At 42.5% G+C, this 25,801-nt stretch overlaps 3 protein-coding genes across 6 annotated transcripts in view; 1 reads left to right on the forward strand and 2 right to left on the reverse strand.

The window, feature by feature from the left end:
- Positions 1-245: 245 nt before the first annotated feature.
- LOC142370770 (heme-binding protein 1-like) lies at positions 246-7,436 on the reverse strand. Its single transcript, XM_075453241.1, has 4 exons — positions 6,404-7,436; positions 3,623-3,761; positions 2,832-3,012; positions 246-1,302 (listed from the first exon to the last, which is right to left on the reverse strand). The coding sequence occupies exons 1-4, from the start codon at positions 6,479-6,481 to the stop codon at positions 1,125-1,127; spliced, it is 576 nt and encodes a 191-aa protein (XP_075309356.1). The 5' UTR covers positions 6,482-7,436; the 3' UTR covers positions 246-1,124.
- Positions 7,437-9,844: 2,408 nt separating this feature from the next.
- fmc1 (formation of mitochondrial complex V assembly factor 1) lies at positions 9,845-11,873 on the reverse strand. Its single transcript, XM_075453705.1, has 2 exons — positions 11,703-11,873; positions 9,845-10,374 (listed from the first exon to the last, which is right to left on the reverse strand). The coding sequence occupies exons 1-2, from the start codon at positions 11,829-11,831 to the stop codon at positions 10,171-10,173; spliced, it is 333 nt and encodes a 110-aa protein (XP_075309820.1). The 5' UTR covers positions 11,832-11,873; the 3' UTR covers positions 9,845-10,170.
- A 1,645-nt stretch (positions 11,874-13,518) lies between these two features.
- The window catches only part of grin2ba (glutamate receptor, ionotropic, N-methyl D-aspartate 2B, genome duplicate a), a 117,377-nt gene continuing 105,094 nt past the window's right edge, over positions 13,519-25,801 (forward strand). The window contains exons 1-3 of one of the 4 annotated variants that reach the window (XM_075453622.1): positions 13,519-14,467; positions 19,661-19,799; positions 20,544-20,651. In XM_075453622.1, the coding sequence (XP_075309737.1) occupies positions 20,625-20,651 (27 nt within the window). In that variant the 5' untranslated portion in view covers positions 13,519-14,467; positions 19,661-19,799; positions 20,544-20,624. The other 3 variants (XM_075453623.1, XM_075453621.1, XM_075453624.1) reach the window with 3 other exon arrangements.

The raw sequence follows: 25,801 nt of genomic DNA on the forward strand, positions 1-25,801 counted from the left end.
TTCTACGTGATTACATAACCATCGTTGAGTTTTCGCGCTTAATGTTAAATATATGTATATATGACTTCATTGGCTTTTTAATCGCCTGCTGAGGCTTTTCTTTTCCATCATCTCGTGCGTGTGATCAGTTTCCCAAAGTGAAGATTTCCGGTGGCCCGATTTTAAATCTCAAATCAAACGAACCCAGAAATTAACACTTGTGTTTCACGAATAAAGAAATAAAAACATTACAAGTAACCACACTCTTAGCGGATTTATGTATTTATTATGCTGTTAAACACTGTCAAACCTGAATATATATATTTTTTTACTCTTACTACAGAAGATCTGACCGTGCAGATGTATTGTGAGACAGTTTCCAGAGTTCAGCTAATAAAGATGAAAGTGCATGCACTAAAACACAAAGCATTTACTGCACAAGCCAACGTACAATCACTAAATCTAATGACACTAGAAACTAAAGTTCCACTTCCACTTGCTCACGCACTGATTTCGTGAAGTCTAATTCTACTTTATGGCTCAACTCCTGTTTGTTTCCGGTTCCTCGGGAAGAGGAAGACCGCTTTTTTTACAACCATACACCGAATGTTAAGTCTTTACATTTATCGGTAGTCACATACTTAACTGAAAACTACATGAAATATGCGCAACTGACCGGATCGGAGCTCTACAGGGGCTCGGGTATCTTTAATGATAAATGTGTAATTCTAAAGGAATCCATTCATATGCGACTAAATACAGCTTAAAACAGAGTTTCGTGCCTGGAAGCAAATTTCAGAAGCTTCTCGGTTCTAACCGTGTCTAACAGTCCGTCTCTGACACCCAGTCTAAACAACTAAACTCAAATGTTCTGAACGCACTTGGTGGTACATATAAATGCTACTTCTAATAAAATAACTCTGAATCTTCTAAATCTTCTGAATAAACTACGTTTAAACTGTCGAAACAATACAGGAAGAGCGATTAGTGAATTGGAAAAATGCTCCACGACTGATGTTAAATCTGAAATCGTCCCCACTTCTTGAATACCTGCTTCCAAGTTTTCCAGCTACCGTCGATGCTGAAAGGGAAAATGAGGATGAACAAAGAACCGGGCGTGAGATGTGACCAACTCGACGGCTTTCCTACGGCTCTTCCTGTAGAAACCACACGTCATTCCTGCGTCCGTAAGGCTTGAGTGGTGGGTCGTAGCTGCAGCAGAAGTACTGCTTGCGCTGAAAGGGGGCCGTCTCACCCAGAGTGCGCGTCAGACGCAAGGCCTCTGCTCGGTACTCGCTCTCACCGGCGAAGCCCCCAAACTGCCTGTCAATCAAAGAAAAGACGAGACGCATCAAATCACAAACCGACATTTATGATACTCCACAATTGTTCCTTGTACAACCCCCTCCAACTCCAAGAAAAGGTGGGACGCTGTGTAAAATGGAACGATTCTCATGAGCCGTCTTTCACTCCCAATAGGATGTAGAAATGTTGAAATTGAGAAATTAAAAAAAAAAAGTCCCAAAAAGTTGGGACAGGGCCATGTTTTCCACTTTGTAGCTTGGAGCTTAAACCTTCAGCAGTTAGAAAAAGTCTTTAGTTTGCTGAACCACCCAGAAACTCTGCCTCTCTGAGGTGCTCTTTTTTTTTTTTTTTTTTTTTTGTTAAATACCCAATCATGTGATATCAACTACACAGCTGTTTTATTTTCAGTACCACTCACTTTTCCAGCCCTTTTTTTTTCTTCTACTTTTGCCGCCATCACGTTCAAGATGAGGTTATTTCTTTTCATTAAATAGTCTCGCTTTCAGCACCCGAAATGCTTTCTGTGCTCCGTATTAGTTCAATTGATTTGCAACTAGCTGCGATCCGTTTTTTTTAATTAAGAGAGTCCAAACTTTTTTCATTCTTTAGAAAAAAAAAATCTTTTTCGTTGTGCAGTGCTGAATGAAAGTTTTCCAACCATTTAATACGACGTGACACATGGTAAGTCCTGAGAAAAAGAGAGCCCATTTTAAAAACATCACATATTCCATAAACTGATTTACAGAGGAAAATGCTCCGGTATTTCAAATGTTTGAGTAACAAAGGTACGCGAACCTTTGCTTGCAGTATCTCGGTGGGTTCCTCACATTAACAGCCCTCTTCAGGTCCTTCCACAACAACGCTGGATTAAGGTCAGGTCTGTGACTATTTTAGAACTCTCACTTTGTTGTGCAACTGCTCTTTGCTAGAATAACTCGTGTGCTAAGTGTTGCTGTCTGGAGAGTGTCACTTTACAACACGGACTGTAAATAAAGGACGGATGTGGCAGCTATGACATCGCCTGGAGTCCTGCAGCTGATGGTCACCCATCGTGCTTTCTTGAGCAAGAAGGTGGAGCCGGAGAGAGATGTTCGAAGCAAGAGTTGGAAAAACTACATGTTGCTGAGGATGTTCTCCAGGAAGATTTAGCAGGTGTAAGTAGTATTGCACTTCTCCGAGCATGACACCTCTTACTTAACTCTTAACTGTTCTATTTAGGTCTCATCGGTTCACAAAACATTTTAGCTCACCTGTGCAAGCTTTAGCTAACTGCCGATGGGCAGTTGGCATCTGGGCATCATGAATATTACTCTGTGGTTTCTTTGTGAACTCCGCCTCACATCCCTTTGCCACTAATAAATACAAAATATTAGATCACTGCCCTCAATAAACGAATAGCCAAATATATTACTTTAAAAAAAAAAATCTAATATCAGATTGGGTTCTCTTAATCAACTTAAAATCAGATGAGCTCACAAACATGCACGCCACTAAATATTCTGTGCAGTCTATGTATTTGCTTCAAAACACTTTTAAATGAAACATACAGAGCATAGACGGTCATGCCGGGTCGGTCCTCGATCCTGATGGCACTGTCGGTGGGAGTTGGGGGGCTTATCTGGTAGGCGGAGGGGATACGGATGGCTACCGCCAGGCGTCGGGAGAGGACACCGTCGTTCCTCGGATACACCGTGATGATGATGGGAAAAGCTATCCCCATGGTCTCGCCTTTAGAATGGGAGGTGTGAGAAAGTTGATTTAAGAAGGTGAGAAACACAGAGGGAGACAGGGGAGAAGCTTAATGTCTCTGAAGCACAGATACCCAAATCTAAAGCTCGGGGTTTGTGTTGTATCTCGTGCGTGTACATATTATCATATGTAGTTTCAAACGCTGATAGTTTTTATGCAGAGAATTCAAAACAGGACAGGAACATTTGCCCTTCTGAATTCAATCATGTTCAGCACTGAGGCCTAAACCATGCTCTCAAAGGATGTTTGCAGATGAGCATTTTTCAAATCTAAATTTCCCATAAACTTAATTACTTTAAACTGTATTTAATAAGAGTTTTGCTGATTGAAAATGAGGATGGGCTTAGAAATTAGAGACTTATGTTGACTCCACAGTGGTCATTTATTCTGCCCCTGGCCCCCCCCCCCCTTTATAGTGACTGAATATTTTAACTTGAGGAACAAAATGAAAGAAAAAAACAAATCAGTAGTGGGGAAAACTTTTGTTCACTTTAAGCACTATATGGAGCTCTGGAAGAGGAAAAAAAACTGAGAGCCTGCCCACAAGCCAAAATAGTTTCTGTAGAGACGTGTTTTCGGTGCGGTTTACCTTGTTCGTTGCTTCCGCCGATGTACGTGAGCAACTTCCTCACCAGCTCCCCTGTCACCTGATCATAGCTTCGTCCCTCAGAGGAGATGGCGGCATATTTGGCGGCATCGTACCGTCGCACCTCAAAGCTAACTCCGTCCTGGGGCAGAGAGAGGAATCAGGGGCTGGCTCCGGCATCAGAGTAACAACCACTGCCACCTTTTTGTTGTTTTACACACACACAACTGCGCCCCTCCTTATGGTTTTGGGAGAAAGGGAGGAGGTCAAGTTTGGACATGTCCTCATGAGGACAATCTGCTGACATGGCGGGGTTTACACTTGAAGGACTGAATGTGTGTATTTCTGCGCGTGTGAACCCCTCAAAGCGGGCAAATCTGGATAAAACATATTTACACTGATTTGATTTAATTTCTTCTGCTGCTCTGCTGGGCTCAGACAGCGCACAGGGAATAATGGGCGAGATATTTGTCTCCTCTTACATAACAGCACAGAGGCGAGAAGGAAGCGCACACAACTCTTCCTCTCCACACAGAAGAAGCTAAATAAACTCTGCATTAACCACGATTAAGTGGGGTTCATGTGGAGCACAGCCAGTTAACTAGGATGCTGAGCAGCAACTCTAATTGGTTTTGAAGGAATCCGGTCACTGTGATGCTGGTTTCAAATCCAGCCTTCCCTTCCACTAACATGGTGATTGACGGTGTATGCTGCTGCTTTTGCACTGGAATTAATTGCATAATATTACAGTCATTTATTCTCCTTATGGTACCCCTGATTCGCAAAGGAAGCTGCTGGCTGCTGTAGTTTATTATCTCGCAGATGATGTATTTTTCTCAACGTGACACCAGCAGGACTAAAGGAAACGGTGGAATTGTGCTCGGGGCTCAATTTCCGCAGCGTTTTCTCATTCCTTATGTGGCCTTCTGGAGACTGTTTTCTCTCGACCCGAAGGAGAAAATTCAAATCTAAAAATATCCCGCACAACAATTATGTCTTCGACTTGAAAATTGAATTTGTGACTCGCGGTCTACTTTTTCAATCTCAGGGTACGAAAAATGTCTTGCGGTTGCCACCGTTCGCCGTTATTAGTGACAACTTTTCACCAACATCTTGATCAAACCCCACTCCGGGGACAACTCACCACAGAGGAACTTGGCCTTGTAATAAGACCCTGCAGCCGCATCCATTCCTAAACACATACAAGATAACACTATATTATCAAGGAGCTTTAACTTGTGACAGGTACATGGGCTCCTGCCTTGTAATTAGGGCTCTTGTGCTATATGTCACTGGGACCAACATTAAAGTTGCATAAGGGTGACAAAAAATCAGAGCCTGACTTTAGTTAAATAGTGCTATTAATTTGTCATGCATCTGTTGTTGTGTGCATATGTGCAGTATAATTAGTCTGAGCCCGAGCAGAGCACACAAAAAGAGATATTATCAACAATATGACTGTCCAAATGCTTTGTTGCTTCATTTCAAAGCGATATTCTTTGCTAATTAACAGAATATCACCCATATTTAGCTGTTGCTCTGCTGTGAAAGTGCACACGGCTGTGCATGTTGAGTGTGTGTACACCCTGCCAGGCAGCTTCCCTGTATTCTGTGTCAGGTTTAATTAAGAGTGTTGGGTGTCAGACTCGGGCAGGTGCTCCACAGATCATGTGACGAGCTCTGATTTCACTATCTGCTTTTCAAACGGGAGTAAAATCCAGAGATTTGATGAACCGCCGGTGTTGATTTTATGAGAGTCTTCATTTAGAGGAGGGATGATACTGCACATGGATATAGTTCTATAAAGAGTCAGCAAACATTGCCCTCTTTGCCTTTTCCCCCCCAGCAAATCAGTAACATTTCCACTGACAAATGAAAAGAATCCAGCCTCCAGTTCTATTGCGAGTGTGTCTATGGGTAGTTTGCTGTGTCAGAGCAAATGTGCCTTTCACTGTAAATGTTTGGGTCTTTCCTGTCTTTTGTTCAGCAGATAAGCACACAAAGCCACTCTTAAAACGCATGCCAAACAACACAGGGCTACATGCCCATAGACAGAGCATGAAAGAACACACATCAGTCTGTTTACTGGAGTCTTTCCAAAGAGTGCAGTGAACAAAACACACACATACTGTATATTTATAAAGGCTGAGCACATAAGGGAAGCGTGGGGGGGCTGACCTGGAAAGGGCATGCCCTTCCACCTCTGTGACCTGGGTTTTCCATGTCACTGTTTTCATCAGTGATGTTCAGCGTATCGGAATACACACACGCATATTTAACCGAGCACATGAGTTAACCTCCAACGTATCTGATCAGCATCCTTTTCCAAAACAGGGTCGGTTAACGCGTCCACCCACGCATCCATCATCACAATGAAAGTAAATAAAGAATGATCCACAATAACCCGGAGCATCTTTAACTTTGTTCCAGTGTGAAGGATTATCATTCTTATTTTCTACTCGTGTCCATCTCGATTCATTCTGCCCTGCTGACTGCCACAGGACCTCGGGCTGATCTGCCCTTTGCTCCACACTGTTGGGACTGCGGGCTTCCTTACAGGTCACAAGCAATTAACCGTCAGGCTCTCTGCTAAGGTTACAGCGGATGTCACTGCAGCAGGATAACCACCAATAACTTGGTTAAACAATTATACAAACCTTCCACCTCGTCAAGACAGCAGAATTTCTGCGCGTTAATTACAGCTGCACAAGCGCAAAAAGGCACTTAGGGTGGCGCACAGGGCAGGAATATATGGCGATATGAAGATAGAACATTAAGGCTTACCTTTGACTCACTGCTGAGCAGTTTATATTCCGTCTCCTCGTTGTTTCCAAACAGGGAATTTTTGATCATGCCAAACATCGCTTCGGCCGGGTCACCTCGCCTCTCTCCGCTCCTTTGCCTTGTAGCTTGTCTTCTCTTTCTTCCGTCTGCTTATTGACAACAACTTGCTCTCTCGGCAAGCAGTGAGAGGATGTGTGCTTCTTATAGAAACTAGATATAGTTTAGGGTACAGCGATTTCTAAATGTCCCTAAACTGCAGGCTCTTCTCCCGGGAGGAGCGCGCACTTTTCTGCGAGGACGGAGCGTCCTCAACAGATGTCTTCTTCACCGTCGGAGGAAGAAGTCGGGGATGCTGACTGGATGCCCCTTTACCAAAGCAGTGAGCGACCAAATCAGCCTCCACTGAGGGGTAGAGCGCCTCCGCCCTCTTCTTTTACTCTGCTCTTATTTTTTTTTCTACAGGTTTGACGCCTACTTTACCCTGAGATGAGGACGCAAGTCCCTAAAAATAGTCCCAAAAAATATGTGAGGACACTTTTTCCTCCCCTCAAAAGCTATTGGTGTTCAAAGACCATTTCTAAGTTTTATTCTTATAGGTTCCTAAGGCCATAGTCATTCCAAATTGCCATGAAAAATAGTGCAAACTCAATCATTGCTATTGGGTTAGGAGGTTAGATAACCCTTCACCCATACCTGTTTAAGTCCACATAAAGCGGGGCATCAAGCTGGCAGCATGTAATTACTTTTCCACATCATATCATCCACAGAATAGTCCAGGTAGCAGTGATGTGTTCAAAACAATCCATTTAATTGCATAGCAATTGTCCTTGCTTCCTTTCACCACTAAAAGCAGTTAACATCCAGTGCCACTCTGCTTTTGTTGGGGTTTCTCTCTCATACTGTTTGTCATGGCTGTCTGCTCCGGGATGGCGGGACGAGAGAGGCACAATCACGTCCTGCTTCTGTGCAATATCAGCTTTGACTCTTAGTGTTGGTTTGTCAGCATGCATCGGGCTTTATTTCCTGGGCTGGCTGTGTGAGCGTTAGTTTAGGGGTTGCACACGAGTGCGTGCCTTACGCTTGTGTCACTGTGAGTAGCTTTGCTTCAGGGTCAGGCTATTTTAAAACACACTCAAGGCAACATTAGTCACCACTGTGGAGTAAGTGGAAACAGGAAGGGTAGAATTAAGGGGGAAAGCAGAGAAATGGATGACACAGGCCAGAATAGCTAAATGAGGGCACGGTGGACATAGAGGGGAGAGCCAGCAGAAGCTGGCTATGAAGAGTACTGTGACAGAGGGTTAAAGGTTATTTCAGTGTACTGTGGTTTAACTGATGTAAAAGAACTCTGTTTTGCAACAACCTGGGCCCTTTGCATGCCATTGCGCTGCTTCATGTGTCCCTGAACTACCACTCAGAAGAAGTATGATACCTATCGATATTATTCCACCTACTGCTGTGCTTCTGTCACATATTGGGTTGAATAAGGTGGACAAGGCAAGGATCAATGGGGATTTAACTTTCAGACAAGTTCTCAACAAATGTTTCAAACTCCCTACAAATGAGTAAAATTACCACAGTTAACTACAAACAGGGGTACAGAAGTGTTATCAGTATAATACTGCTGTGAACAGCAATGTTGCTCTTGTTCATTGAGGTTTGCGGACATTTGTTTATGCGTCGCTCTCTAAAGGTCCCACCACAGCATTTCAAACAGGCTGAGGCCTTGACTTTGACTGGACCATTGCAACACCTTTGAGTCAAGCTTTAGCTGTCGGACCGATGGCCTCACATTTGACTTTAGAATACTTTGGCATACAGAGAAGTTCACGGTCGGCTCGAAGACAGCAAGGTGTCCAGGTCCTGTGGCTGCAGAGCAAACCCAAAACCCAGATCATCAGCCCTCCACCACCGTGCTTGACAGTTGGTATGAAGTGTTTGTGCTGATATGCCGTGTTTGGTTTTCATCAATCATTGCCAGACATCTCCACTCACCCTAACGCCTAACCCAAAGGAGATGTTCTACAAGGCTTGTAGTCTGTTCAGATGCAACTTCTCTCTGAGCTAACGCAGCATCATTATTCTTAGCTCTGAGCTGTGCTGTTATTGTTCTTTTTTGAGAGAAGAGTCTTTCTCCTGCAACCCTTCAAAACAAGCCATTGTTTTGCTAACTGTACTGCCATGAACTTTAACATTTCACATGCTGCGGCTTGTAGAGTCTGCAATGTAGTTGTGCACAATCTGATCTCGGGGTGAACTAGCGAGAACCTCCACTCCTGGGAAGATTGCCAGCTGTCTATGTTTTCCTCCTGTGAATAATCTTACTCGCTGCAGGATGATGGACTCAAAAAGGTTCCCAGATTGATGAGCAACAGCAATTGCTTCTTTTGAGGTCACTGCTAAAGTCTTTTCTCCTCAGGATTGTGTTAACACACACATGAATGCTGCAACAAACTGCTGAAACGTACACTTCAGAGCAGTTAATCAAGTACATTTGATTAGCAGCACCTGGCTGCTACTTGCCCTCTTAATTCCTGCAAGTGTGTTCTAATCACATACTGCTTCTGCATTTTAACTGTTTTTTTGTCATGTTGTTCATCTGAGGTCATATTTACCTGATTTCAGGATACTGTAAGGACCAGATGACGGACTAATACATAAAACCTTTGAATTGAAAAAAAGGTGAACTCTCTTTTTTTTACCTGACATTGTGGGTTAATTGACAGTATGTCTCATGTGTCTATGCATGAAATCTGTAACTCATCTTGACTGTTGCTTGTTTTTAAATCCATTTAAATGATTTTATTTGTTTCTCTTTATAGTCTTTTATGTATTTTTAATGCTTTTTCCACTCCCTGCTGCAATGCTTTTATTTTATGTAAAGCACTTTGAATTGTTTGTACATGAAATGTGCTATACAAATAAATTTGATTTGATTTATGTCTGAATAAAGCATCCCAGAGGCATAAAAGGAACAAATCAAGTATATTGTTTGTACTGACAAACACTACAAAGGTTCAGGCACCAATGCTAACTAAAGCAGTTCTTTGGTGCATCCTAAAATGGGAGCTAAAGTTATACGAGTGTACGCAGTGAAGAAAAAGGTACACAAACAATCCGGATAACGTGTTTTCAGGGAAGGTCTCACTCACAACAAGCAATAGGAAATCGAACCACAATCTGCATGGCTCTGTAGTGCAAGAAGTACTGGTGCTGAACCAGCCTGCCTGCAGTCCAGAGCTGCCATCCCCTGAAAGCATTTATCAAACAAAAAACACAACAAAGAATGGCCCAACCCATTGAGCACTATGACAAGCAGGAATGAAAATGAGATGTCCGTCTTCAGTTCCCAAAAAGCTTCCAGGTTTCTCAGGAGAGGTGAAGCATCAATGGGGAACACAACCGTCTGTTCAAAATGTGCAAAAACATTCCTCCAGACGGTTTGTCAGTTTTATACTTTAATGACAGAAATAATTGACAGTCTTGTTGCATCTGTGTTTTTAAGCACTAAGAATATTAAAGTATAACAGATGTTCCATCCTCGCTAACATTTTCACTGTACACTTGAACATTAATGGGTGAAAGACAAACAAACAAATATAAGTCGAGTTCCCTCAGTCCGCTGTGGCGCCATCACCAGCCAGACCCCGGTCAAACATGTGTGCCTTTGAAGTTTAAACTGCGTCGATTGTACGAGGCCGGAGGAATGAGCCACATGCACACGAGTAATTCCAGGAGAGTTTCAAGATTTTCTCCCATTGCTGTCCTCACTTCTCCCAGCCTTTTCCTCCTGGCTGCGTGGGCAACCGGAGCCCCACCAGGCCGGCCGCTTCTGCTGGACTGCACTCTCCCTTGGCATGGTAAAGGTTGTGCAGGGCCCGGTGGCTCCTGGTGGACGCCAGCAAGCACAGGTATGTGTGTGAGGCGTGATGTGCCTCCTGTTGGGCACGGCAGTACCTTTCTCCTGTTACCTGTGATGGGAGAAGGAAGAAAATATCATGCGCATGGAGTCAGCTTCTATTAACATTGTGTTTTTTTTCTTTTATAAAATTAGTCACCATAAAGACAAATGCATATAAACCGTCATGGGTGAATACGCTAGGGGCCTCAGTGGATGGTACACAGCGATGCCAGTTTTCTGTCCACCAACCAAAAGAGCTTTATGTACAGTGAGCCCTTGGTTAAGTCCATAAAGAGCCTCAAATGTACATTCTAATGCCTTGGGATCTATTCAAAGCTGGAATAAATACGAAATGACAAGCAGGAGTTCCTTCCAGCTGTTTTGATTCAGCGAGTACACATGAATTCAACAACCTTGGTGAGCCATGCTCTTCCAAGCATTAATAATGCAACCTCTATGTCCCCAAGAGCTGACGTAAACGGAACCACCAGCGTTTAAATGGACATGTGAATAGTTTGTTTCGTGGCAAACAAATAGCAGGAAGTAGATAGGATGAGAAATAATATCGCTAGATAGAGGACCGTCCTAGACTGAAACAATCTTTATTTTAGAGGTGGAAGTATTTTCTAAGCCAAATTACTCGGCTGATGGAAAACACAACACAGCAAAATAACAGAAAAACAAAGACTTGCTACAGCAGTATTTTATAGATGAATATGTCATTAAAAAAATAAATAAAAAAATAAATATAGAACAAAATAAAATCAGGCCCCATCCCAGTAGCATTTGAACTGAGGTTTGAAATGTCCGAAATAAAGTTTTAATAGCATTAAGACAACCATAGAAAAGGGTATCTACCTTTCACCGCGGATGAATATAGATTCTTTGCCACCTAATTGAAGTCTGTTTGACTCTTATACAAGTTACGATTTAAAACGTCGTTGTGGATGACAACCACGAATTACTGTGATCATTTCCTCAGTTTGCGTTCACAATAGGGCACTCAAGTACAACAATGTACTAAAGTGATTTACAATTATCAACAACCCTCCGAATCGTGCGCATTTATGTAGTTAGGTTGACACTAAATTGTGCGGGCAGCTAATGTTAGCGTGCCCTTCTGCTAGTCACCTTGCTGTGTACTAGACAAATATTTAAAAAGTTGGCAACAACCGTTTTTCAGTGTCTGGGTAGGTATTAAGTTTATAACCATGTTTGTAAACGGTTTAAGTTAAAACATTTAGCAAAGTTAACAGGCAAAACGCTACTCACGCAACATTACTATTCAAGATTGATTCGAATAGCTAACACTAGCAGTGCTAGTCCCATGCAGTTTGTAATGGTGGTGGTTAGCACCTTTGCTAACATTTGCCTTTACTTATTTAGATGCAAACTCACCGCATTCTTGCGAAACTGGTCCATAACATAGTTGTAAGCCAGTGATTGTTTGTAATTTGGCCCTTGTACGGCACGTAATTCTTTTAATATTCCTCTACAGACTCTTAGAGGTGATGACAGCGCTGCCATCTCTGCACGGTGTGTTGGTCGTGCAGCGCAGTGACGAAGCAAGGCATCCTCAATCCAACAATGAACAGTCGATTTGTATTTTGACCACAAGAGGGCGCCAGATAACAAATTGACTGAAATCGCTGCCCCCTCACTTCTGCAACAGGTAATTTTCCTGGTTAGGTATATATTCTTTATATATATCTTACTTTATATAAAATAAAGGAAAAAGAATTACATTAAGAAAAAGACCAAAGCGAGAGTAAAAGCACATACATGATATGAACTTATCAAAAGGGGATTAGAAAAGGAAGCAAAATGATCATAGGAAGACCAATTATTATTCTAAAACAGCCACAGAGACATGCATAATGGTGCCAAATACCTGCAAGACACAGATGGACATACAAACCTAGAACCACCTCATCATCTGCATGGTGTGTAGCTATTCTTTGTCTCTTTCAGTCTACGTGTCTTTGTCCTGGGGTGGACAAATCTGTTCCCAAGAACTTGTCGCTCTACACTGACTTCTGACAGATTTCTCACAGATCTTCACAGAACTCAGCGAAAGGTCAAGCGAAGAGCGCTCGACGCATTTAACTACTGTTGTGGTGCAGCCTGCTTTGATTGGTCCATCTGTGTTTGGCCCGAGAGACAGGAAAGAAAGACGCGATGATTGCTTGTCCTCGATCACACAGATCCCACCTTCAGCGTTATTGCAAGGTAGTAAATGTGTTAAATTGATCAAATGTCTGCCCTATATCTAAGAAAAATAACAAAACATGCCTGAAAAGATAGTAGTCTTCAGTCAGACACAAACCACTTGTCATCGTTGATCATTTTTTCCCTGTTTCTTATCAGGATCCATCTCTCTCTTTTCCCATTTTCCATGAATAATAGCTTTAATATAGATACAATGGAACTACATACACGGGGAGAGCCCTGCGTGTGGAGTTAAAGCAATGTTATGATATGTAGCCAAAAACGATCCTTTGCTCAATGTAACGTCAAAAGCAGTGAAAGAAACACAAAGAATAGAACCTTGAACAGCGACACTTCAAGAACCACATTTGGCTGGTGTGGAGATATATTTATCACCATAGCAACTGGGAGTTTGGCTTAGGGGAAAATACAGAATAGAGGATCAGTTTATTTTCACAGACAGGAACCAGGAGTCCTTTAATGCAGCCCAGCATATCAAAAAAAAAGAAAAAAAAAAAAGGGAAGGGAAGGGTGGAAGCATGAAAAATAACAGGGCTTCATCACACAGAGACGATGAAGACTCCGTTCGGAGAAAAGCAAAGCTCAGCGCTTCAAATGTGACCTCTGTGGCTGAACTTACTTCATAAATGACAGACGGTCATGCTACGCAGCAGGAGGGACACTCACAAAGTTGAGTCAGAGGCATTTGGCGCTCTGAAGTCAGGTCATCACACATGCAGCGCTCCCATGACTGCCAGTGATCCCAGTCATCGCAGCTTGCGTATTGATGATTGACTCTAGGGGGAGCCAGTCTCTTATTAGAGATCACACCGGTTTGGTTCCTCGAACATTTGTTGGAAGGCTCCCCCTCTACCCCCCCACCTTCTCCATATCACTCTCTCTCTCTCTCACACACTCTTTCAATGAATACTAATGCAGCGAGTGGGCCCACCTCCCTTCCTCCTGTCTTTTCGCAGGGATGGGCGGGTGAGGGGAGACAGAGCAATTCCAGCTCAGTATCTTTCCTCAGGAGGTAGGCAGTGCTTGACTAGCAGCAGCCCCCCAATGCCTTTTTTTTTTCTTCCTCCCACTGAGCAATATCGGTAGTACTGTGCGTTGCCACTGCAACAATGAATAACCTGTGTGAGTGGCGTGTCACATCTGACCACAGTTAAGGGAAAGAGGAGAGGACATCTGTGCCTGCTTTTTTGTCATCTGGATGGGAAGTCTGTTTTGGCAAGAGAGAAAGAAGAAGGCAGAAGGCAGCCGGGGAAGGGGAACAACTGGCAACAGCCAATACCCCCTTCCACTTCCAGACTGGAGACGACGGAGGCCACTGGAGTATTTGCTTTTATCTTTCGTTTTTTGTTCTTTTTTTTTCTCATTGCGCTGCTGGGAGGTGCTTTACCTTTTCATTTGCTTGCTCTTTCGGTCCTCTGTCTTCTCATCTATTTCGCCATTTACCTGGTCAACAATTTCTTCTATTTATGAGCCAGACAAGGAGGGAGAGAGAAGCAGAGAGACAGAGAAAAAGAGAAAGAGACAGAGGAGGGGGATTTTTTTTTCTTCCCCGTTTTCCTCTTTTTCCCCCCCTTCATCCATTCTTCCTTCCTTCTCCATTGCTATCACTTGCAGCCCTTTCTCTCCCTGTGCAGCCCACGCTCCCTCCCCCCTCCACCGCCTCCCTCTTCCTCCTCCTCCTCCTCCTCCTCCTCCTCTCCTCCACTCCAGTCACTGTCCACCCGTAACTTTGGCTACTTTTTTTTTTAATTGACTCCACCAGTGTTTTTATTTCTTTAATTTAAACTGCTCTAATAGAGTCATTTTAATTGGCTAAGTTGTGTTTTCTATTTATGCCTTTTTCACTTTTGTACCTTTTCCTATTTTCCCCCTTCTCTTTTTTCCTCCTCCCATCCTATGCATCTTTTTTGGCCGATTTCTAATTCTAATCATAGGTAGGTCTAATTAGTGTTTAGTGTCTGTCTCAAAGTCTTTGTTTCTTCTCTGTGTATGCAAGGTGTTTTGTGTTTGTTGCACACCTTGATGCGCACACGCACGCACACACACAGACAAACTCGCTCGGCCTATCTCTGGTGCGTCCGTGGCTCTCCTCCCATCCAGCTCTCAGCTGATTCTTGCCTCATGCCATGCCCTCCTTATGTCACTCTTCCCATCTGTGTTTTCAGACTTGATTTTTTTCTTTTTGTTCCCCTCAACCAAGACCACCGTGACTCATCAAGCAAGCACCGTCTCCAGCCATCCTCACGGAACTACATTTTGACTTCCTTGTCTCTTTTTTTTTTTATGTTGTCGCACAAAAGTCTGTTCTTCCATTAAAAGAAAACTGAGATGTCCCCTCAGAACACAGCTTCCTCCTCACACGTATACATGTTTGTTTCTTTGTTTGCTGCCACGCACACTGACAGACGCCCCAAACTCCACATAGAAAACCGAGGTGTGTTTCAGTCTCCAGTTTGGCTTCAGGTTTCATAAAGGCGAAGGTCAAACTGGGAAAAAAGGCCTAATTCGTGAGCAGCTACACACAGCTTTTTCAAAGTGTATTTCAAAGCCAGCACTTTTTTCCAGTCCTGCCGGGGTGTCATCTGTGTTTACGCAGTCCTCTGCCTCTGTTTTTGCTGCCCTCTTTTCCTCTCTCCTCCCTCTGTCTCCTCCCTCTCTCTGTCTCGTGTCTTTCTGAGCCGACTCTCATTCCCGCAGACAGACACACACAAGCACTCAGAGAGAATGGACTAGAAAAAAATTGACTTTTATCGTCCAGAGGATTTTTTTCCCCCCTTTTTTTCCGCCGCCATAATTTTCACTTTTTGGCTTCGTACTTACTTTAATCACCCGTCTCCACATCTTTTTGTTTTCTCCATTGCTTCCACTCTCTCACCCCGTCTGGATTGATCCACTATTGACTCATAATTTTCCTTTTTTCTTTTCTTTTGGTGTCCGTACATATATATATATAAAATTCATATCATACCACTCACACCTGATTGACTTGCTTGCATCAGAGAGGACTTGCTATTCATTTTGGTTATGTAAATTCGCAGTTCATCAACTTGACCATTGAAACTCATTGAAATACAGGTGGCAGATTATTTGATTGATATATTTTGTTTAGGAAAATAGGAGGTACAGGGCTCCAAAGTGTTCTGCCGACTGCAAAGTAACTGAATGATTTGTCGTGTGTGTGTGTCTGTGTGTGGTATGCAAGCGACAGAGAGGTACAGCAATAGACAGATGCATAGTAAAGTGAAGAAAATCACATAACTCATCACTTTGTCCATCTCCTTTTTTTATATCTCCATTTTCTTTTTTCCTGAAGGAGATTTAATGCCGCTCCTCTTCATTACATGAGGATAAGGACTTATGAGCAACCGTTACCATGATAAAGGCACTCTGGATATAGATGTTTTCCTGTGGAATTACCCTTTAAATCCCGGATTAGATCCCAAACGACCAAAAAAAAAAAAAATTAACAGTTTTCAAAAACTGCTCAAAATTCTGGACTTTTTTTAATTTTTTTTTTTACCTTTTTTTTTTTTTTCTCGACATTTTTAATGGACTGAAGCTGATTTCAGTATTGCTTTCTCAGCCATTGAATCTTAATGGGATTTCACTATCGCGGATTAAAGACTCGAGCGACATCTTTGTCAATTAGCTGACGTAATAGCCGTGATTCTAATTTCTCCGTCCTATCAAACTGATCAAATTTAATAGGCTTCAGTGTTAAGAGTTAAATGGGTGAGTACGTTGCTTTGAATCCGCTCATGCTCTTGCTGTTGCTGTTGCATGTTTTGGATGATGATTCATCGGCATAGATATTCATGTAGAGTATGATTCTTTGTGATTGAAACAGTGTTTGTTTGTGTGGGTGTTGTGTGTACGGTATGGGTGCTGGATGCTGGGGAATTATCACATATCGGTAATCAGCCCTCACTCTTTACCTCTATTTATCTTTTACAGTTTATTTCCCGTTTTAGCCTTTTAACTTTCTGATATTTTGCATCTATTTTCGATGAAATCGTAGCATAACAGCAGCATCTGATCCTGTTAAAGAAACTCACTTCACATGTCAAAATAATCTCCATACTTCACTCCGCGCTCTCTCCACTCATTGGAGCACATCTGCCAGTCAAATCGCCTGGTGATTCCACTCTTATTTAACAGTGGAGCATGTGTTTGTGCAGCGGGGATATATATATATATATATATATATATATATATATATATATATATATATATATATATATATATATATATATCTATATATATATAAATATAAATATAATAAATATAAATATAATATAAATATCTATATATATATATATATATATATATATATATATATATATATATATATATATATATATATATATATACATATATATATACACAGAACAATGAAGTAGTCTATATAAAGAAATGGACCGCACAGCCTTTTATCTCAGAACAGTTATTCTTCTCTGCTGCTTTTCCAAATAAAAACGAGGTGCCACACAGCAGTAGAAAGACTCAACACCGTATTTCTTAGCGGAGTTTGTTAGATTAAAAATGTATGTTAGCAGCAAAACTCACCCTCACTCCTGTTCTCTCCCTCATACACACACGGTGACCCATCATCCATCTGTCACCGGTGATTGACCCCCGTTTTTCTCTGATTAACTTTCTGATTATTTGTCTGACAGCAGATTGAATTTACAGTGGGCTGGGGTGCATGCATGTGCGCGCACTGTGTTCAGTTGAGATTATGTCGACATACCTGTAAAACCCACCTGGGACCTGCTCTCATAACCCAAGTTTATTACCCATTCCGCTCGGCGCTCTTGGCACACATGTGACCCCTGTAGCCCGTCCACAGATGGGCACTTAAGCTCAGGTAGTCTGTCAAAGCTGTCAAAGCTGCCTCGCTGCGAAATGGACGTCTCGGGTGCGAGCTCTGCCTCTGACACATGGCTCTCTGCTGTCTTTTTACTGTAATGATCACTGGAATAGTCTGTGGCAGTTTCTTTCTTTCTTTTTTTTATTTCACGTGAAACACGTGAAACACACTCTTTGCTTTGCTTGCTTGATAATAAGCGGTTGTGCAAAAGGCAGAGGCAAAAATGGACGGTGATGCGAACGTTTAGTCCCGCTTCGCTGGAGAAGGACAGTCGATACGCCTGATTTGACCCATGTTTCAGAGAGAATGCTTATAGCATTTCCACCAGTCCTTTATCTTGACGATGGAGTGAGCGTTTCCACAGTGTGGAAGACTTATGCAACTGAGCGAACCTTTTATGCAAATAAAGAGCTGATTTGTTGGCTATCATGGTGGGTCACACAGCTTTCTATCAAGTTCTGGATCTGGCTCATAATCGTGAGTGCTCTTCTGACGAGAGTGAATTTTTAGTTTACATTGTTCCTGCCAAATGTGACATTGCAGTTCATGTTTTACCCCGCTTCTACTTCCTTCTAATTGCATAACATCTCTGTAGATATTGCCAACACTTTGTCTGAAGAATAAATCTGCGGCATTTTCATGATTGGGGCACCGGGGGTATATTTCAAGCAGTTTTCAGTGTTTGAAACAGTTTGAGGCCAAAAAGCTTATGATGAAAAGAATTCTGCCAAACATCTCCAAAGAGAGCTTAAGAGATTTCACAGGCACCATGTTTGCAGTCATCATTGATAAACAAGCCAGGAGAGGAGACAGCAGGGGCTAAGGAGATTCATAATCCTATCCCCTCTACCTACTGATTCTTTCTCTGTCATGTGCTATTTAATGAGACAACAAAGCCACTCCTGTTTGTGGCTCTGAGCTCTGCATCCGCCCGAGCGAAACCAGCAGTAACCCTCTACGAGGTATTTTGTATTCAACCAACTTCCACTCTTTGCCATCTAGGGATCACAGAATCCCAAAACCGCTGCTGCGCGTCATGGTGCTCAACGTGCAAAGATTCGTCGCTTATAAAATCGCACGTTTGGAGCGAGCTTAAACCTAACGCCTCAGATTCTCTTTATGTGTGGTGCTGCAAATACGACCTCATCCATCATCTTGTTATAAGTGAGTGGATCGGTCCGCGGAGCTCCATCTAGAGCCCGTAAACGTTCTGCAGTGTGTGTCTGAATCCCGTTCACACATTAGGGAGCGGGGAGCCTATGTGGGACGACTCAGAAAGTACATCTCGACTTTATTGGCTGTATATTCACTTCAAGTGAGCTGAATATGGGTCATGATCTGATATAAAAAGGCTATTCAATAATTCATCTGGACTGATTAGGAGGACTTGTATCGACAGAGACGCTGTCCACGAGAAGTGATGTACACAGAGTGCACAGAAATGGAATAAGGCCTTTTTCTTTTTTAAAACAAGATTAGGACAAAACTAAGAAACAAGCTAAAAGAAAAAAAAACAGCCTCTCAATTTCAAGGGCGCACTGTAAACCATCTGTTTGAATCTACTGCAAATCCACCCTTCTTTTCCACACGTCAACTGTGAAGTGGTACATGTACACGTGACGGCCGTGCTTATGGGTGACTACATGTTGTCGTGTGTGTACTTGTTGTCTCAGTTTTGTGCGAGACCCATCAGTCTATTAAATATGAAAAGTACAATCTGTTACCCCGCAGAGACTGGTTTATTATTCATTAACATATTTCACTTAATCATTTATTTACCTAAAGTATGGCTCACACTCTCCTCGTCGATTTAGACACTCGTGTGGACGCACGTTGGGAGTGTGTTCATGATAAATGGGGTGTGTATCAGGTGTAATAGAGCCTATTTGTTAAGTTTCTCATTCAGCTTGTACTGCAGCTGAGAGGGTGTCGGGGATGTAGGCAAATTTAGTTCTACAGTACATTTGGAGGAAATGTATTATTTCTGAGAAACGCACACAAACACACACGTCTTATTAAAGGTGAGCTACATTTAAACAGATTAAGGATAAAGGGATTCTTTCTTCATAAAACAGAGAAAAGCCTTATTCAAGTGGCCATTAGTTCCATTAATTCTGCTTAACCTGATTCCCTCGTTCAGAGGGGAGCAGGTCAAAGATTGCACACTTTGCCGAAGCACAGCATGCTTTTATTAGAGTCTAACTGACTGTGACCTGCTTCTAACCCTCAGTCCTCCTTTCTCCCTTTGCAATAACAGACTGCCAGACGTCAGAAAAACAAGCTACTCCAAGCATCTTTTCGGAGGAACAGAAGTGAAGCTGCTCCCGTGGAGTACAATTACCTCGAAATTGCTGCTTTGCCCTCTTGACCAGCTGAGGATTTTACCTAAAACCGCTGTGAGTTCCTGGTGCCAACTCCTCGTTTTATAACCAACACCGAAAGGGTTGTGATGGAGAGGAGAGATAAAAGCTAAGCAATCCCGGCCCGTTTTTTTAATCTCACCCCTCAATTCACAAACATCTGTATTCGCTTCACAGTACCCCACGCCCTTAATGAGGCCTGATTCAATGCATCATGAGGACTAAAACACACGATTTCAATAAAGCAAACCTGCAGGTAGAGTGACAACTGAAAACGAGGAAGGGCTACTTTATCCGAGTGGTCGTTTTGTCCTCCGCATTTGACTTAATTAAAGTTATCTGTCAGTTGTCTAGTAATGTTGACAGGTGGTGTTATCCCAGGTGATTAGTCATGCCAGCTCACAGGGGAAAAAAGTAAACATCCAAGTTTCAATTCGAAGTTTAAATGTAGTGAACAGAAAAACAGGGCGTTTTCCCGATTTTGTGGAGCCTTTTGTTTCTTTTCTTTTACTGCATAGATGTTGTGCCAGTTTTTAAAAATGTCTCACAAGGATCCATTTTCCATTTTGTTTTGGTTAACTTACTAGTTCAGCATTATGACAGAGTTTAAGAGACACAATGATCACAAGAAATCCTAAATGCGAAGAAACCATCACACCTCAGGGACAAGCTGGGGTTACTGCTCTGTTCAGTTACCGTTGTTTAGTTTGATCAGTTCCAAATTTGCAGTAGCTGCTGACTATCAGTTTTAATATTGCCTTCTCTTCCATCTTTTTTTAGTTAAGCTTCTCTCAGTCTGAGGCTATGAGAGGGAGAGAGGAGTCCCAGGCTGCACCACCATGCTACTTCTGAGAAGCTGGGATGAGACTTTGGCTGGCAAAACACAAGGTAAGACAATATTGATGCATGGGCCTCCTTACAGCCCGAGCTGTTCATAGTTTACTCGCGTTTGCCCCTCAGAAACCTGCCGCTACGACCCATCTTATCTCTGCTGTGTGTGTCTGTGCGTCTGCAGCTTCGCTAAATGTGCACCTTTCCTAAAGCTCAATGATGGATGTTCTAAAACTTCTGAAAGCCCCTTTTGGTTTGTATCTCACGCCAGGTTTGCTTAAGGGTCAGGATAATGGTTCAAGGTGAAGCCCACAACAAATGGTTTAATCCGTGGTTTGCTGCACAGTGTGCACTTTGATCAATGGCATGCGTCAGTGTGTGGACGTTCAGCCTGAGCCTGGTGCTATTGACTATTGGCCACATTTACATGGCTCTACAGGCATTGATCAGGCAATTAAAGGATTTGTTTTGACTTTTGAGGCTGAAGTGTGTGAACGTTTGGACATCTATTCTTGTTAGCTATAGGCAATGCGTGCACTGCTGTGTGCGTGTGTGTGTGTGTGTAAGCGGGAGGGAGACTGTATTTTTTGTTAAATAAGATAAACGGAGACCTAATTCTCACTCTGTTCCAGCACCATATTACACAGAGCAAATGTATTTGCCACAAGGGCCCGTAAGAGGTCATTATCATATCAGCACATTTCATCATTTTCTCCTCCATTTTAACCCCCCCCCCTCACCTTGTTCAATTCCCCCCCCCTGTTCCTGCTCCCCCTCTTCTTCTCTTAATGCATTATTAATCAGTTGTGACGTTTAAGATAGCCTCGGTGCAAAAGTGCAAGAGTGAGAAACAAAATTTCTTCTTTTTTTTGGGGAGGATAGGAGCTGGTGGATGTTGATAGTCGGGACGTGGGGTGAGGGGTGATGGACTTTGTGCGTGGTGTGTGAGCACACTACAAATAGTGCCAGTGCACAGTTTCTCCTATTACTTTAAGCAGCTGCCTCAGCCAGCAGTGGATCGACAGTGCGGCTTTGTAATGAAGTGCCTCGGCCTCGGCTCTCCGTCGCTCGCTGAAAGTCAAACAGCAGCTTCAGCTTCAGCTGATGCTGCAGATTTCCTACTATCGCCCTACGTCAGAAGACATTACCATATAGATGAATTAGCCGTGATGGAGAATCTCATTTACAACACCTCACTTCTGTATTTTGACATAAAAAAAAAAAAAGAAAAAAAGATAGCATTCACACATAGAGTTACAGCTTATTAGTCTATTAAGCCTGTTATTGAAGTCCACCAAGCTTCCTACTCTTAGATAAAAGGTTTGGAAAAAGCACAGGCTGCAATAATGACTAAAATGAGGACATATTAGAATAATAATGTCTTATGAGTTCTCAAAAAGCTTATCTACAACCTTTATGTACCTAAGCTGAATAGAATTCTGGCCGCTCATTATACCAACACAACTCAGTGCCGTTAATTAACTGCAGTGTGGCTTTTCAATCACGTTACAGTTAAATCTGGTTAACAACAGGCTCTTATTTAAACTCTGGGAACCCACGTCATCAGTCGTACCCAATAAAGTGGTGAAATGTACTGAAGGCAGAATTTTTGATGTGTCAAATCTAAAAATATTTAGTTTTTTCTTTTGCCAAGGTCACCCTTCTCCTGGGTGCTGATGTGCAGAATGCAATTAATGGTACGTTTCTGTTTTGGAGTGTAACAGTGAGATATATGAGCCCCTCCTTTGTCTTTCTTTGAGTCCGGTGGTTACACTGTTCTGCTGAACAGGCTGGCATGCGCACGCACTGGAGAATAGCAACAATCGACATCGAGAAGAGAGTTTTATTTTTGCTTTTTCTCCCCACCCCAAAGATGACTTTTTCTTCTTAATTAGGGTAAATTCAAGAGCCTGGGAGTCAGGGCGCTTTGGGTGGTGAGAGGAAGTTTGGGTAATTGTTTCTGCGGATCTCGAGTAAACAGTAGAATGAGTGCAGCTTTGCATCTTATCAAGCACACTGACCTCTCATGCCCTTCTGCTGCTGCCTGTTCTGTTTTGCCAACAAATGCGAAGTTGAACAGCACTGTGTGGGTATGTCTCATTAAATCAATAACTCTCATTTGAAGAAACTTTCAAGCTTTGCAAAATCACACTGGCATATTTCTTTGGTGTCACGAATACCAATCATATTGCTCACATAAGGCATCTCAGATGCGTTATTATTGAAACACGGCATACCTCTCTCTGTTTTTTGTTTTATCTATTTCAAAGTAATTCAACAGTTTCGTTTATTAACATGAATTAAATTTCAGCAGTACGTCTACATGCTTTAGCTTGACCTAAAAACACACTGCTAAGATCTGTGTGATGGAATCGATTGGGTTGCAAAAACAGCAGATCAATAGAGCTTCACTCATCCTTGCCCCCAGCAGTGGAGCAGTAACATAAGTCACCTGGAAAACAGCCTTCAGATCCAATCATTACCCGAGCGCTGCACTTACAACATTTGCTTTGGTGGCATCTGTTACTTTCTGGCACGCCCTCACACGCTGCTGCGAGGACGCTTCAGGTGGCGTCAGTGTTTGGGCTCCAGTTGTTGGATAGATTTGGTGCTGAAATTAAAACTTGATTACAGGATGTGTAATGATGTGAACAATTGATTCTTTTTTTTTTCTTTCCTGCAAATTTGAGCTTGCAGTAGTTAAACTTCTGATTATTTTTACATTACCAGCTCCCACCTGTCTCTTTTTTTTCTAACGCACCATTTTTAATCAGACTTTTCTAACTGTGTATGCATTCATTTCAAAACTGCCTCCTAATCTGTACTTTTATCTGTAACAATAGCATTATGCTATTCTTCTTTCTCCTTGCGCATATTTGTCCAGTTATTGACCGCGTGTGTTTGGGCACGTGAGCAGTTTGAGCGCAGCTTTGCTTTTGCTGACTCGCTGCCTTTTTTTTTTCTTTCCCCGGCCTCACCTCGATACTGTGCGGTGGAAACAGGTTGCGATATGTGAATATTACAGCTCAGCATCTTTGTGCAGCCACTGAGTGACAGGAGATGCTTGTGCTCACGCCTCGAGGAGTAAAAATGCAGAGTCTTGAGCATTTGTCTGTGGAGTTGAGAGAAAGGATGATGCAACTAACTGATAACCTAAACACAATTCTTCATTTGTATGCTTTATCTTTGTAGGGCATTAAGAGGTTTTTTGCGTAGCATTACAGGCGTAATAAGGGTTCGGTGTTTTCAGCCTTGATCTCAAGGATAACTTTACAAATCCAGCTTTATTTTTCAATTATGTCCCTCATGTCCCAGTCTGTGATTAATGTTAAACTAAGAGGCTTGATTAATGCGTTGATGCGCAGGAGCTGCAACCAAGTCATTCTATTAGGGCTTATTTTTCCTCATCACAGCTCCACTAAGCTACGTTTTTTCATATTATGAAAGCTGTGCTGGACAATAAATCAGAGAATGCCCAGAAAAAAAAAAAAAAAAAAGATTACCCTTCATGATAAATTGTTTGGTAAGATTGGGCTACGCCCCCTGCTATGTGACTCGATGGCAGTGTATCATAACCAGAGCCACTCACACAAAAAATCTTTATAGAGTCTGTCAGTGATGTCGTAAAGATGAGACGGTCAAGCACGGGCACTGACCCTCAACCATCCTTGAATGGTAGTAGAACTGAATGCGAGACAGCTACAGCTGAAATGTCAAGGCAAATGCTCACCTTGCTTCAATTCACAGCATGATCCACCCCACCTGAGACTCTCAGCCTCAGTCTGTCCCAAAGCGTCCCGCAGCCGTTTCCTGTGACTCTGTCTGCCACCAGATAATATTAAAAGCTATTGATTTGGCCGCGTTGAGGAAAAATGCCCTCTAGGAGTTTGGCAGAAGAGCTCCCAATGGGGAGCTAATGCCACCCCGAGGGACCTCATTCACGCACTGTCAAGCTGGGCTGCAGAGAGAAAGGGATGCGGAAGATGTTGTGCTTCCAATATGACAAGAGGAGAGAGCAAAGATGTGATGGGAGTTATTCTAAGGCATACGAGCATAATGGCTTTGTCAAAGCCCGACTGGTTTAACTGAATGCACCTGAATGCAATGCAGCTTTCATGCATCCATTTAACTTCTTCTGCGTGTTCAGTCGATTGTTCCCGCTTGCATCTCATATTGATTTTTGAAAGTCAGAGCCGAGGTTTCGCAGCCCCTGAAAACAGTGCGAGATTGTTCAGTTGTGAGAAACTGAGCGACCGTTTGAGAGATTTCAGAGATTCGCTTTTGGTTCGCTTTTACACAAACTGCATCTGAGGGAAAACTCCCCAGGAAGCAAATTTGCGTTTTTTCCTCAATTGCTGTCATTTTTGCGTTTGCTTTTCCAGTTAAATTCATGTATGAAAACGTGTGGGATGACACCGACACTCTCCTCGCAGCTGCGAAGTCAATCGTTGCCCAGATATCGTGATGTCAGTAGTTTTTTTTTTCCAAAACTAGTGGAAAAGAAGTTTTTAAATCCAATTTATTGTCGCTTTGCTTTGCTAATTTTCTAAATGTGAGAATTCCAACATTACTTTAGCTTCCAAAAATGATCAACAAAGCAGAGTATGAGGTCACACTCCCTCTTTACATTCTCTGCTCCATGTTTTGGCAGCTGGTTAAACTCTTGTCTATAGCGTGCAGGAAGCAGGACAGGATGCAGAAAATAAACTGTGAAAATTGCTGTTTTCTTTACAACACATTGCAATTTGCAGATGAGGTTCGCTGTTGTGTTGATTTCAGCAAGGAGGGCGTGGAAAGCAGCAGTCAGTCAACAGAAACGAGGCCGAAGGAGCAAATCTCACCTGCACACACCCTCTATAATGCTCTATAACATTTGCTGCTATTTTCACAGCTTTTTTTTTCCACTTGCTATCGGTCCAGAGACAGAAACAAGATAATATTAAGAGCACTCTGTCTTTCCTGAGCTGAGGGAGGCGACATGTGAAAGGCACTTAGGAGCAAAAGTTAACTCTGGTTTTGATTCTCCAAAAGTTTGGCTCTGAGATGCTGAAGCTCTAACGTGACGTGTGCAGTGTAGCGGAAGCTTTTAATGTTGACTCAGTAACATTTTTTTACACATTCCAGGGACAAATTTGTGAGCAAATGATCGCTCATTTACACAGCGGAACCAAAGACGCATTATCATTCATTTAGAGTCTTGTTTTTAG

Source organism: Odontesthes bonariensis, chromosome 21 (genome assembly GCF_027942865.1).
Source record: "Odontesthes bonariensis isolate fOdoBon6 chromosome 21, fOdoBon6.hap1, whole genome shotgun sequence".
Lineage (NCBI taxonomy): Eukaryota > Metazoa > Chordata > Actinopteri > Atheriniformes > Atherinopsidae > Odontesthes > Odontesthes bonariensis.

Bases quoted from the DNA above. Each gene is read 5' to 3' on its own strand.
- LOC142370770 (XM_075453241.1), bottom strand. From the start codon at position 6,481: ATGTTTGGCATGATCAAAAATTCCCTGTTTGGAAACAACGAGGAGACG. The intron at 3,762-6,403 runs GTAAGCCTTAAT...TCTCTGCCCCAG, and splicing joins TGCTCAGCAGTGAGTCAAAG to GACGGAGTTAGCTTTGAGGT. The intron at 1,303-2,831 runs GTATGTTTCATT...TTTGATTGACAG, and splicing joins GGCATGACCGTCTATGCTCT to GCAGTTTGGGGGCTTCGCCG.
- fmc1 (XM_075453705.1), bottom strand. From the start codon at position 11,831: ATGGCAGCGCTGTCATCACCTCTAAGAGTCTGTAGAGGAATATTAAAA. The intron at 10,375-11,702 runs GTGAGTTTGCAT...CTCCCATCACAG, and splicing joins ACCAGTTTCGCAAGAATGCG to GTAACAGGAGAAAGGTACTG.